Here is a 14151-nt window from a genome sequence, read left to right as displayed (position 1 = left end):
TAGAAATGTTCTAACATGCGCTATGAGCTGGGAAACGTAAGCTTTAACCTTCTTCAGCCAAGTAAGACATTGACCCTGCATCTCCCATTTCACAGGCAAATAAAGCCACAAAGCTACAAGAGACATCAGCCTTCTCACTCTGGTAAATCAAATGAGCTACTCAACAAATTGTCACCAAAACTGCCGAGAGATAAAACACCTCTCTGAATCCCTTCCCTGTGTGGTTAACCTTGATGTCAAACCAGTAACCAGGCAGAACTAAAGACTAATGATGATGGTAATGCTGCTTAAACTAGTAGGCATTGTTTAACATGCATTAATGAATCCTTCCATACCTCTCTACAGCCTTGCTCAATGACAAAGCAACTGCTGACAGTGGAGGCCTGTGAGAAGTATTGCATGTTTTAGCACTGTACCTTGGGACCCAGAATAATAAGCACATAAAAGAGATAGATGTGTATTTGTAATGCCACCTTTTAAAGCAATTGATTAAAGGAAGCCTGCTTTAGAAACTCGGAAATGTAATTCTTGACCTTCCTGAGTAATCATGCTAATATCAAGAGAAGTTACAATTATTCAGTCGTGAAGAAAAAAAGGCACTGTTTGTACTTGCAAATGAAGCACTTAAACACAAAAGGGAGAGCAAGGAAGGAACTGCCCATTCCCCTGCCACTCCGGAGGTGAGTCATGGCAAGGGGTTCCCAGCCTCACTGCAGAGATGCGGCAGGGACAAGGAGAGCGCTCCTATGCCACTGTAATGTGAAGAATACGAATTTGAGCCACCCAGCTCCAGCAGGGGCATAATCCAGCTCTCAAATACTCAATAAAGAGATCCTTTACTCCCTACAGTTCCCTGGCTTATTCCCTAGGTGCATTACAACTTCTACAAGAAGGGAAGAAAGACTTCAGTCACTTTCATTACAAAAGTCTGGTTTATTCCCAGAAGACATTTTATCCTAAGGGAAAGCTACTGGCACTGCAGAATGGTGCAGTAAAGTGTTCTCACTTGCACAGGGTGATTTAGGATGTTCATTCAAATTTTGTGACTTTCACACATCTCTGTAGAAAGGTCTCCTGGCTTGTATTTTCTCTTACGATTTTCTCAGCTAGAGGCTACCTAATGTGGACAAAAAACATTTGAAGTGGAAGAGTAGCAACAGAGCAAGACAGTCACCAGTTGTCCTCGAGATCTCCAAGAAAGAAATGGGATACTGGTGGTATAAAAAAAAAATGACCTTCATGCCCTGTTGGAAGCAGAGCCCTACTTCTGCAGTCACACTCACCACAACACAAAGAACTTCATAGCTGTGACACCTGAAGGAGGAAAGGAAAACTGAATAAGCCCAAAATGCAGATGAACTGACACTGCCTTTTGAAACAGAAAGGAAACGTGTAAAACTTCCCACGTTTGTTCACTTATTTTACTTTTCACAAAACCGATGTCAAGTAAAACATTGTGCAATGGCGTATCACATAAGGCCTCTGTGCTTTCCACGTTTTGTAAAATCCAACCACATTGTGGTTCCATAGTGTCATGTAACAAGAACTCCCCTTCTCTGAGGATCCCATGGAGTCTTTTAAAGACTTTAATCAGCCTTCACACCACAAATCTCCACATATTAAAGAAAGATGGGATTAAGTCGGTGTGCTTGTGCTTTCTGTTGGTTTCCTGTATGCAAAAATATAAACATTGACATGACAAGTTAAAGATATACAGAAAGATAGTCTCAAAAGATTTAAGCAGCAGAAGTCGTGGAATTAAGATACTGTGCTAGGTAGGTATGCAGAGGCCAGCATGCTAAATACATGGAATCAAACCTGATAGAGATGGGTAGAGTGATTTGTATGTACAAGGGACTTGACTTTGTCATCCAGCTATTGCAAAACAGCAAGCACGATCTGAAAAGTACCCAAGAAAACTGAAGTCGCAAACACACAGAGCAGTATGATGCTTTTTTAATCAGGTTTTCAATCACAAAGTAATTTTTTCCACCAACACATTCAAACACAGACATTTAAAAATTATTTGTCTACAAAGAGGAACAGAATGATTTAAACAACTCCAGTAAATTCTGAGCAAATCTTTTCTGATCTTCTCCTTGGGAGTCCACTCTTCAGCCAACTTATAAATTTTGTTCGCTTCTATTTCGTAAGACAAGAAGAGGCTGGGTTGTAGATAACCTTCTGTTCAAGCTCAGCATATCTTTTCAGAAGTGGACGATAGAGCTAAAAAGGAAAAAGAAATAAATATCTCCAGGTTGAAAAATTAGATTTTTAAATCACATTGCAGTTAAACATCTTCAGACCTGAAAAATGCAGCATCTTCGTAGGTACCTGAAGGTTTGAGGGTTTTTTCCCCAATTTGCTCAAGAAAATGCTGCAGTCTTCCTTCTTCAAATGTCACAGCCCTTTTTACCATCTCCTTTACAGCTTAATTTTATGACACGCACAGGTTGTTCTTATTGTGGCCGTGTTCTTGCTATAAGCAGAAGCCATTACTTCCAGAGGAAGCAGCTCAGCTAAAGTCACCTCTCCCAGTCTGACATGCCCCCTTGGTAATAGCTGTCCTAATCGCCCAGGCAGAACTCCTGTCCTTGCCTCCCTCTGCTACCTCAGGACGGATCACTGCCTCTGTCCCCTCCTCCTCTGCCTTGATAATAAGCACACTGCCACCCTCTAGCACAGTCAAACCACCGTCAGAAAGGTCCTCCTTGGCCAATATGCTGACCAGGGCCTTCTAAAATACACTTTACACTCCCGCTCCCGCCCCTCTCGTACTCCCGTATCTATTTGAGCTTCTTCTCTCCTTCACATCTTTCACGCCATGACTTTTCCCATCTACAATCTGCTCCATGGCCAGGCTCTTTGTTCTCTGATCCCAGGCACAGGGGGACAAATGGAGACACAACTTCTTTCGACAACTACAACGAGTATCTCAGTAGCTTTTTTGTAATTCCCTAGTAGAATTCTCCCGGAATTTTTAGACCCAGAATTGTTACAACCATAAAAACAAGAATCAAGACCCAAAAGTATTCAAAACCCCAGATTCAAACACGCCCTATGCTTTTGGATACAGGTGAGATCCATGCTGGGATTGGTTTCATTCATTACCTGTTTGGGTTTTTTTCCCCTTTGCTTCAAATTCATCACAAGATATATCACAGAAGAAAAGCTGCTTGTATGTGACCAGGTTACACAGCAGAAACTCTGAACAGAGCCTAGCCCTACTGCTGGCTCCAACCCAAAACTGTACTTCATCAAGATCTTGGAGATACACCTTCTTCCTTATCTCCTCTTTCTGGTTTTAACTGTCCATCTAATAAAATCAGTCATTTGACAAGCCATACCAGGACAGCTTCACTCATTTGCTGACTCAAGCACAAAGAAGGGACTACCAGGAGCCAGTGTGGGTCTGGTACAGGCTCGAGCAGTCTTTAGGAGGATGCCATAAGGTCACATCCCTGCTGCAATGAATCCTAGGGGCCGCCAGTCTAGTCTACAAGCCCTCTGCACTGATGTTATTCATAACCAGGGCAGTCCCACTCCTGGCTCCAGGTTCAGAGAGGTTATAGAGCCATAATGAATCACACCCAGTAAACTGAATTACTGCTCTCATCAATAAGTGTCATCCACCATTTAAATGCATTTCACCCTTTCCCAAGTAAGATCCATGGCCAGCAACTGTATATATATATGCACAAAAAATTCAGGAGGAAAATGTTTCCAGTGCAAACTATGAGGCCGTAGGAAGAGACAGGGTTGTTCTTGTGCAGTTTTATGCACGGTCCTGCAGCAGCCTCAGCGTCTGTAGCAGTCACACCTTCTCCGATGAAAACAAACAAACAAACAAAAAAATCACAGAGTTTTCTCATCTAGGAAATAAAGAATTAACATCTTTTGGCTTTGTGTTTCAACTTATGACAAATTACCCACTTTCTGTGTTTCCCTCTTCCTGAATGATAGTTTCAGTCTGACCATTGAAACCTGAATTCTCTTCATTCCCAGTTCCACCTTCCACGATGGCAGGTGAGAACGACTTAATGGACAAATTCTGCAGAAGGAGCCTGTTTTGAATAAGTCCTCCCTTTTACCAACCAGATGTTACAGAAGTTAAAGCACATTTCTACAACAGACTAAGTATATGAAGGAGGAGAAGGAACACCTACAGCAAACAGAAAGAGACACTGTTCACTAGCCAAGGCATCATCAGGGCAGTTTTTAAACCCATTTCACAGTGACTGAGTCTTACAGTGTCCTTCACTGATTAAAACAGAGAACCCTGTCTATTCCTACCTCTGCAACAGACTCATTCAATGACCCTGGGCAAGTCATCTGACATGTAAGTGCCCCAATTCCTCTTCTCCACAGGACAGTGATACTGAGATCCACGGAGATTTATGGGGTTAGAAAATAAAACGCACCACTATTATGAAATGCCACATGACTCAGCATGTTGTTTTTAACTAACTACATGAGGCCTTGGGGGCCCAGTGAAGTGCATATTTATCTTCTTTTCATATTCTCAAAGAATATTATTGCTTCTGTTTCTGCTAAATACGCACACCAGAGTAAACAAAATATTGAGCAGGCAACTATGGCTATACTGGGAGTATCAGTATGCCAGACAAAACCAGCTCCTTCATTCACTGAAGCATCTATAATCAAGCCTTGCTATTTCTTACCTTGCTATTCTGTAAATTTGATAAACCCTAAGCGCTTCTCAGCAAAGCTTCAGCACAACAGAGCTGCATTGGTAAGTGAGCTCAGGCACTGAGAAAGCAGGCTCCATATTACTTACCCAGCAGTATTTTTATAAAATACACAACAGTGCAATTACTTGAAGGCTGGGAAGTATTATTGTTAATACATCACTCTAAATTAAAATGTGACAAAATAAATGAACAACCACATTTACTGATACAGTTTCTTTTCCTGTTTATTGGTCTTAAGCACTTAGCTTGCTAATTGAGAAAATTCAGGCGTTTGCAACAAGCTTCTCAGCCATTACTGTAAATGATTGCTGCATTATGGACCGTCTGAAAAAAACATGAGAACAAAAAAAAATTAAGAATGTTCCCTGTACCCTATTCCTGTTCATTTGGGGTAAAAAGCAGCACAGTTCAGAGGGCTAAACCAAAGCCTTAAATTCCTTTTCCTTGGGGAATCTGGCTGTAATACCACCCGTACATCATGGCTGGTAAGCGCAGCAGTACCACAAGCTTTTCACAAGCAGCGTTTTACATGCCAGCTTGACACCAGCTGAAGTTTGGGGCCAAAGCAGTGCAGCTCCCATGAAGTACAGAGGAGAAAAGCCAAACTGCACCAACTGAGAACATGGCCTGGGTTCAGGCTGTGTCCGTGAAAGATGCTTCTCCATGTCTGCTGCGACTGAACTGACTCCACAGAACCTCTGGCAACTCCTTCTAGGCGATTCCAGGAGTCTTTTTCCTGAGGCAATTATATAGATTTATTTTCATAATTGTGGTCCAAAGGGAATAAAGAACTCTCAATGATGCATAAAAACTCAAGAACATAAATTCCCTCTCTGTCATAACCTCAAACCTAATATATCAAACCATGATATTTAACAAAAGTAATTACATGTATCACAACACGAACCTTATTATTGTCCATAATTTAATTGTCCTTGCTATATTACAGCCTTTTCTCCTGATTATCTCTATAGCCTACTCCACAACATCAGCAGTACTCTGATGGCTTCATTTACATACCCTACACTTCTCTCCTGGGACAACTTGGCCACACTCCGACAGTCCCACAAATAACTAAGAAAACACTAATGATAAATATTGCATTATAAGAGAGAATAACTTAACCTGCCCTCCCTGGAAAATGCATTCAAATAAATGTTACCTTGCTCTCTAGTCCAAATCAAATATGTCATCCTCATACTATATCTCACCAAAGTACCAGGCTAGAACTCAACTTTACTGTTTACAGTCCCTGCTGCCCTCTCAAAGCAAAACCAGCTACAAATTACTACTACAAGCAACAATCCACATGGATCCTTCTATCTCCTGCAATGCTATGTTAGCCAATGATTGGAGCAATTCAAAATTCACAGATTATAAAGATGATTCTGATGATTATCTAATTTTAATCTACCCGAGTACATTTAATCTACCCTGAATAGATTAAAATTAATCAGTCTCTCACAAACTCTTGCTGCTTTTGATAGGTTCCTTTTTTTTTAAGCCAAACTCAAATTACCCAAAGAGATTTGCTTAAGAAGTCAAGAGTTACAGAAGTTTTATTTTTAAATCATAGCAGTCGTTCACCTTTCTTAACACAGAAAGAATATTTGTAAAGCAGAAAGAATACGATAGTGTCCTGAAATACTCTGAAGAGTCCTCCAAGGAACCATACCTCAAACAGTTACTTTATTTACTTCAGATACTCATTCTGCAAGCTTATCTTAATCAGTTAAAAAAAAAAATATTGGCTACACAAATCACCTTAATCAAACTTCCATCAATACCTATTATATTTTTGTGGTTATATTATTATTACCTACTTTGCACTAAATTACAAACTTAAAACAATTCTAGAAAACAACCTCCCCCCTCCAAAATCTAGCTCAACAAAAATATCATTATTTTAAATCAATAAATAGGTCATTATAACCTTCCTGGGTAACAGGGTCACTTCTATAAATCCACCTACTTACAAGGAAATTCACCAAAGTCAACAAAACCTGTTAGGTCTACATTTTCCCTTCTTGAATTTTTGCAGGATTAACGCATCTCAGTAGAGTCAATAATGCAACAGAAAATTACCAGAGGTAATCCAGAGGTAGTGAACTGCGCTGCGCCTTCTCTCTACAAAACCCTACAGGACAATATTACAATAAATCTGACACTACGTCATAGGCACACGGCTTGTATAAACACAAGTGATCAACTCCAGATAATCACGTTATCTCTCAGGCTTTTTTTGCTTAATTAGTCAACTAGCCAACCATCTCTGTTTTAATAGATTACTAAAAGAGATCTGAATTCTAATGCTGGAATAATAGATGCTTTCTGTCTGTTAACAAGTATTTATTGCTCTAGAATCTCCTGGTTATTCCTGTCATGCTTAGCGGTTCTGATTAAACTTTCTCCTTGGTGGGGAGAGAAGGCTCCAAAGAGGTGAGATGATTCTTTAATTTTTGCTACCCTGAAAACAGGGAAGGAGGATTCATCAGGTTAACTCACAGATGACTGACTTCAGCTAGCCTGGTTGAGTAAGTGACCAAAGACCATCCCCATGGTGGTCACCACCAGAATACCTTATGACCTGTTGGGGTACAGAGAGAATTAGAAACAAGCTCAAGTGAGCCCCCAAACCCTACAAATATACTGTGAAATCAGGTTCAGCTAAGAGACTTAGGGTCATAGCCGCAGAGAGGGATTAATCCACTTCGAAACGGTCTATTTGAGGCAGGACAGTCTGCTACAGGATAAAAATCACATTTTTGCCAGACAAGTTGGAACTTAGAGGACTTCAGTTTCCACTATTAATTCATCACTCATCACAAGCTCTGTGTTCCCCACCATGTGACTTTGTTCTATTTTACGTGCCCACCAGTTTACTTGAACCAGAAGAGCTGTTTTGTGCGCCCTGCCCTTCCTTTTTGAAATTACATTCATTATCACAAACAATCCTTCAGCAATCAAAGAAACACCTTCTGCATTTTTGGTTCCTGGAAACCCCTACTGCATGCATAAGCCTTGGCAATGAAAAGGAAGCTGCATCAAACTGCTGCGTTTGACCTCCGTCTATAGGAGGTTTTCCTCTCTCCAACACATGTTGTCTCTGACCTATACCAGGAAGAAAGGATGAAATCAGAGCAGATTGCTGTGTTATGACCTGGTTTTTCTCCACCTTGCCAAGATTTAGCTGTAGCCATCCAAAAAACGTAGGGAAGTGGTCCGGGGAATTTCACATTGGTTAGCCAGGCTCTTTCAGAAGAGCTCCTCAGTGTGACAGAACTTAACCTCAGGATGACTTTGAAGTTTATAAAAAGAACCGTCATTTAAGTGAAAGGCTCTAACCTCAACAGAATGAAATTGGACGGACAGGGAGATGCAGCTCTGTAAAAAACAGAATCAAACTGACTCATCACATTATGAATTTTTACTGCACTGTTCACGCTAACACACTGTATTACTGACAGGCCCTCTGGCTTTCTGCAGTTTCACAGCCATGAAACTAGCCGGGGAATCCACCATCAACTGCAAAATTATAAGACAGGAAGAAAAAAAAAAAAATGGTGTGGAATACGTAATTGCAAGAAGCTGCTTTTAATGGAATGAAGCTGGCATGCTAAGCTAACGTGCAGGAACAGTTACTCATTCACCTGCTGCTTGGTCACTGCCTTCTCTATCATTCACTCCTATCTACTGGGGCAATAATTCACTGCTGTACATCATATAAAACCAATAAAAAGATGTGCTATGAGAGCCAGGTCTAACCAAGTGGAAAAGAAGAAAAAAAAAGTATCGAGAGGGAGATAATTAACTCTTTTTGCTTCCAGGCCATTTTATGCAGCCAGTAAAACAGAGAGAGGTAAATGAATTCCCCACTGGTCTTTCCAGTTAGGTTAGCTTGGCCCCTGCAGGGGTACAAGGTGCTTGCTGCTCTTGCAAGGCCCCTGTGAGTGACAGCTGTATTCCCTGCCCTTGAGTTTTATAGCTGAAGCAGCACCAGGGGGTCAAAAGCAGGTCTCTGAGCACTCTCCATCTCCACACAAGCCAGTTTGGCAGCTTTTCAGCTGACAGCATTTTTGGGGGGAACAGGGCACCAACGTGAGGTTGAATCAGACACCAGGGATCTGCTCCTGAAGTGTATTCCCTCCAGAAGGCTTCAGCCACAACACACACGACACAGGCCATTGCTGTTAATTATTTTATCTTTTTAAATGAGGGGGGAAGGTTGAGTAAATGAGATCAGATCAATCAAACTTAAATTATTCAATGTCTTAATATTTCTGAAGGGGACTTCTATTCGATTACTGAGCTCCTCCATCTCAGTTAATAATTAAATAATATGCTGGCAGGCACAATGCAGCATGATCATTTCTATTATTACTCATGATGATATCTGGTGTTCCACTACACATGTAGCTGGGAGTTACTAGTTTTGGCAGATCATTAATTTCCCAGTTTAAATAAAAGCTTTAAAATCTTGTTGCCTGTAGTTAGGGCACATCCAAATCTCATAAATGGAGAATGTAAGGCTGTGTTCATGTAAAAGAAGTTTCTGCACAGCTGAAGACAGAGTTAGATTCACCTTCGGTTATTTAAACTCATGTTCTCTAGGAAACTTGCTATATTGTATTGTTTATCTATTACTGGACATTATCTTTCAGAATCTGTTGTAAACTAAGGCCTTTGGCACCTGATAGCGCGAGGTGCAGGGTTGCATTGGAGGGTCCGAGACAATGATTCCTTCCTCAGTTTTACAGAGATTGGAATCATACAATGACTATTTCTTTTGCTTTATCTACGTGGCCCCATGAAGCATAAGCTTCACCTTCAGATGTGCTGAAATTCCCAGGATGGGCATGGTACTGAAAACCAGCACCTACAGAATCCTCCCAGTTGGCATGCGTTCCAACTGGGAGCTACAAGTGAAGGTTCACAATTGCTCACCACTGTTTAAGATCAGACAGGAAGGATTTTGGGGGATGTTTTTCAAGAGGCCAGAAAGCAGTGTCACCATGCCTTTTTCCATGCTGCTTGCTGCAAACAAGTCAAGACTATTTTGTCAGTATCATCACTTACAACCTGACTGACCTGTATCCAAATTCAATCTATTTTATAACACCTTCTGTCCCTTAAGGAACAGATTTTGCTCTCTGACCACACCCAGTTAGGAAAAATCACTGTCACAGACCTGGTTGGGGTGATCAGATTACTGCATCATTACAACACTAAAGATCTCCCAAAATCAAATCTATCTTTAGAACAAGGAGTAAGAGTTGTTTAACCAAATGTTTCTTAATTACCAGAAGAATTAGTAAACAACTACATTTTGAAGGAAAGGAAAAGAAAAAAGGTATTCCCAAGCTTGCTCACCTCCTCAGCCCCAGCAGTTGGTGTAACAGCCAATCTAGGCTCCGGTGCTAATTTCACGACATCAGCCAAGGACACATTCTGTTCAGCTACAAGCCCTGCAATGAGAATCACAAGCCTGATCAATGCAAAAAGCACGATGAGGGATGTGCCTTAACTCCCTGGCAAATTAATACATTATATTGATCTTCCCTGGTCAGGTCAGAATTCAGGATTGAAGGATAAATGGCAGAAGATCTTACATTCCTACGCGCCAGCCCAGGAAGTGGGGACTCTGTGATTTGCCAATCACTCAATTCGTACCCTGGAGAATAGGTAAGCAGCAGAAACGCTGCTCAACAGTATCAGTAATTATTTATGGTTACAACAATACAGTAAACAGAAGTGAAAATATGTGGAAGCAAGTGATTCAAGGACAAAATGTGAGTAAACAAAAAAAGGAAGAGAAGTGAAAACAGCGTCAAGAAAATATGGTATAAGGAAGCATAATAATAGGGGAGTTCTGCCACTACAGCATTCTGCTTTGCAAGTGCACCACACAGCATTTCAGGAGTTCCTTGTACACCTGCTAAGATCCCCAGGCTAACTGTGGAACACCCTACTTGCCAATGTACACTGTAATATTATTAAGGAGCCCTTGCCATCAATATTTCACTTATATTAGCAACTCTTCACTTTTACTCAATTCGTTTGCCTGGCCAAGAGTGAGTCAGCTGGAAGCATCAATCAAAAATGCCATTTAGAAACACACACAGCAAGTCCCTGGGGCTTGGCTGGCAGAGTACCTGAGCTAAGGAGTCCCTCCATCAGCACAGCATCTGAAATCTTCACTCAAACGCTCTGTTAACCAAGCCTCAAGATTTCATAAGCCAAACTGGCACAGGGAATACACATCTTCCATACGTACCAAACATCTACACAAACTTTAATGACGGCTCCACATTTCACATGCATTCAATGACAAGGAATTTGCCTGCAGCATTAGGTGCTGGGAAGCTTCTGGTGGCTTCTAAGCAGTAAATAAAGTCTGAGTACAGAGAAAAACAGTTTGGAAACTTGGCCCCCCCGAGGTGGAAAAACGGTCCCTTTGTGGCTTCAAACATACCGACAACCTAACAGTACTGTTTCCATTGTCCTGCAAAAGCGTACTTTGCCTGACAGAACCCTTGTGTCTTTTCTGGAAATAAAGAGAAGAGCATGCTGTGTGCATTAAGTTTTGGCTGTGCAATTTTCTGTGCTGTTTTCAAATGCAAGAGAGCATGTAGTCTTCAGATGCTATAATGTGACAGCAGAATTTGCTTCTAAAATTAAAACTTGGCTGATTTCTTCTGATGGCTGATGTTATCTTTTCCACGCTTGTTGCCAACCCATGATCTTACACGAACTTGCACAGAAGCTATCTATGTCTTAAAAGTCCAAATCTTAAAGCTTCTAATCAGAAAAACTGAGGCTAACAAAAGTTGGCCTAAATAAGGACTTCAGAATTTGATGCACATTCCTTGATTTGTTTAGCTGCAAGATATTAGAAACTGTTTTAAAATACATGAATAAAATTTCCTGCCTGGGATTCAACTCTTAAATGGCTGACGGCCCACCCTTAACATATATCTGCATGCATTAATAGACATAAGTTAATTAACACTTTAAATCTGGGACCGTTGCATTACAGTAAGTGATGTAGTACAGCAAACAAAATGACTGGTCAACCTAAGAGTATCCGAAGATTTATGCTTTTACAAGAGAAACTGCATACTTGAGCATGGAGCCCAGGACACCTTGCACACCCTTCACCTTGATGTTTAAAAGCTGGAAGGTTTAGCAGAATTTATTTGGGCTGCAGTATTACTCGTCTTGTCATCCCTGGCCTCTCAGATCTTCTTTGCTAGGACTGTACTTTGCTTTGATTTGGCCATTTCAGCAATCCAGTTTACAGCCTGGTCCACAAATGGGCAGTAGGCTACACCAGCACCTTCAGCTGGCTGTATTCTTCCAAGAGCGGCACATGCAGGTAGCAACTCAACACATTGAGGTCCTAGACCTTCCCCTGTCGGTATCAACAGGTTCCAGGCCCTATCCCTTAGCTGAGAAGCAGCTACCAGACTTGAATTATAATGTCAATGTTATTCTTGGGCCTGACCCAAGAGCAAAAAACCCTCTTTGACCTGAGTGACCTTGCAGTCAGGTCCACACAGCTTTATCCTCCCTTCATTTTCAGTAATGTTAATCCCAAGTATTAACCAACTGAAATTAGATGCCCAGACCGCTCAGAAGTGTCTCCTTACAGTCTTACCGTGAATTGCTCTGTAAGCACTTCCTAAACAAGCAGAGTTGGCGGTATCGATAGTGTACACCGGTGCGTTGAACACATCGGACAGGACCTGAGAAGCAGCAAAGCATCAGTTATGCGTGTCCATGAAAGACAAGGGATAAGCCACCCCCTACCACTGCTTCGGTAAACAAGTAACTACTGTAAAACCACAGCCAAGCATTTGGGTACCCATGGAAAGAAGCACCATAGGCAACAAGGAGTATTGAGCTTGTCACACAACAGGGTATTGGTAAATCGGAGCCAGAGAAGTAACTGCAGCCAGGAAACAAAGTCCCATCTCCCTCCAGATCTCTTTACTACAAGTTCAGAGGAGTCTGGGTTCAAGCATCGTCTCCCTCATTATGCCCACACCACCAGCCCATGCCAAAGGCTTACATCAGGGCAAGGAGATCTGCTCAGGAACCCACAGCTGGTGCCCATTTTCCTCCATTGTGTTTATGGCTGAGCCAAGTGGGAAGGAAGGAAGGAGAGAGGATCCAGTCACGGCTCCTCAGTTCTCAACTTGGATAAAATAAAAGCTCCAGCAGTATGAAGGCCTGCCAAGCCTGTCTTCTTCACCTCCACCATTCCCATCGTATTAGGGTTAGCAGGAAGAATGACACCGGAGCTGGTTATGCAGTCTCTACATTTACCAGGAATTTTCCTGTATTTGAGGGATCCTTAGCTATGAAGATACCCCAAGACACTTCTCAGCTTGGCTTGAGCAATACAAAGAAAAATTCACAGGCAAAGAATTTGTTACAATATCCAACCGATACTAAAGTTATTCGACCACGCATCGCTCTGCATTGAAATAAACACCAGGCATCTTGCATTCACTGAGTACATGTGCCCTTCCCCACAATGTAGGTTTAGGAAAACAGATAATACAGAAAATGAAGGCATATTTGGATAGGGACATGGGAGGTTCAGTAACTTTTTCCAAAAACTTTGTCAACAAACTCTCCATTTTGTTTTGTCACCTCTAGGACTGCAGGTGGCCCTCAGGCTGAGCACGACAAGCAGCAGGTAACAATTCAGATTTAACTTGTGCTGGTTTTAGTACTTTTGCCAAAGGGAACAGCGTATCACCCAATTTACATCCATACAGCTGAGACTAAAATAAGGCCAGAGTGTCCAGGAATCCAAACCATTTGGATTAGTGATCTGCAACCCTGATCCAGGAATTTACTGCCCTACTGACCATGGGCTCCAGGGCTTCACAAAAGATGACTAAGAAATTCAATCCTTATACGTTACAGAAAACAACAGTATGGGATATTTCTAAAGAACTTTGGCTCTTTCTCTGAAAGTTTGTGGGGAATCTGCAAATCAAAGCCTTTGAAAATCACCAGTTTTCATGTTTTTAAACAGAAGTGGCTGGTTACTAACTAGAATCCAATGAAAGCCTGAGCTTATATACCTAAAACACTCTCTTCTGGTAAGAAAGCCAAGTCAATATTGCCTAACTTTGCTTGCAAGCAAGTATTGAGCAATACATGAGCTTCAACGCTAGAGGACAAATGGAAAATTAATCATGGTATCTATTAAAAAGCCCTCTGGAAATTATAAGGTCACAGAGTGCTGGTTCCACTGCCCACCCTACCAGCCAATACTACTGTACTGTTTCAGCACATTCCCCATCTGCTGCTTTTTCTCATCTCTAATAAGTATTTCTTGTCTTAAGCTTGAATTGTACATTCCTTTGGACAACAGCGGGTTGTTGGGGGGTTTTTTTGCACCTCTGCAGAGCCTTATACAACG

At 41.5% G+C, this 14151-nt stretch overlaps 1 protein-coding gene across 2 annotated transcripts in view; it reads right to left on the bottom strand.

The window, feature by feature from the left end:
* Positions 1 to 2142: 2142 nt before the first annotated feature.
* XYLB (xylulokinase) overlaps positions 2143 to 14151 on the bottom strand; it is an 82934-nt gene continuing 70925 nt past the window's right edge. For both annotated transcript variants that reach the window (XM_086466758.1, XM_086466757.1), the window contains exons 17-19: positions 12370 to 12457; positions 10083 to 10177; positions 2143 to 2226 (exon numbers count right to left, since the gene is read on the bottom strand). In XM_086466758.1, coding sequence (XP_086322884.1) covers positions 2143 to 2226; positions 10083 to 10177; positions 12370 to 12457 — 267 coding nt within the window. The remainder of the gene's footprint in view (positions 2227 to 10082; positions 10178 to 12369; positions 12458 to 14151) is intronic.

Source organism: Leptosomus discolor, chromosome 6 (assembly GCF_034619465.1).
Source record: "Leptosomus discolor isolate bLepDis1 chromosome 6, bLepDis1.hap2, whole genome shotgun sequence".
NCBI lineage: Eukaryota > Metazoa > Chordata > Aves > Leptosomiformes > Leptosomidae > Leptosomus > Leptosomus discolor.
The sequence above is the reverse complement of the archived record's forward strand: the minus strand, read 5'-3'. Positions and strand labels throughout refer to the sequence as shown.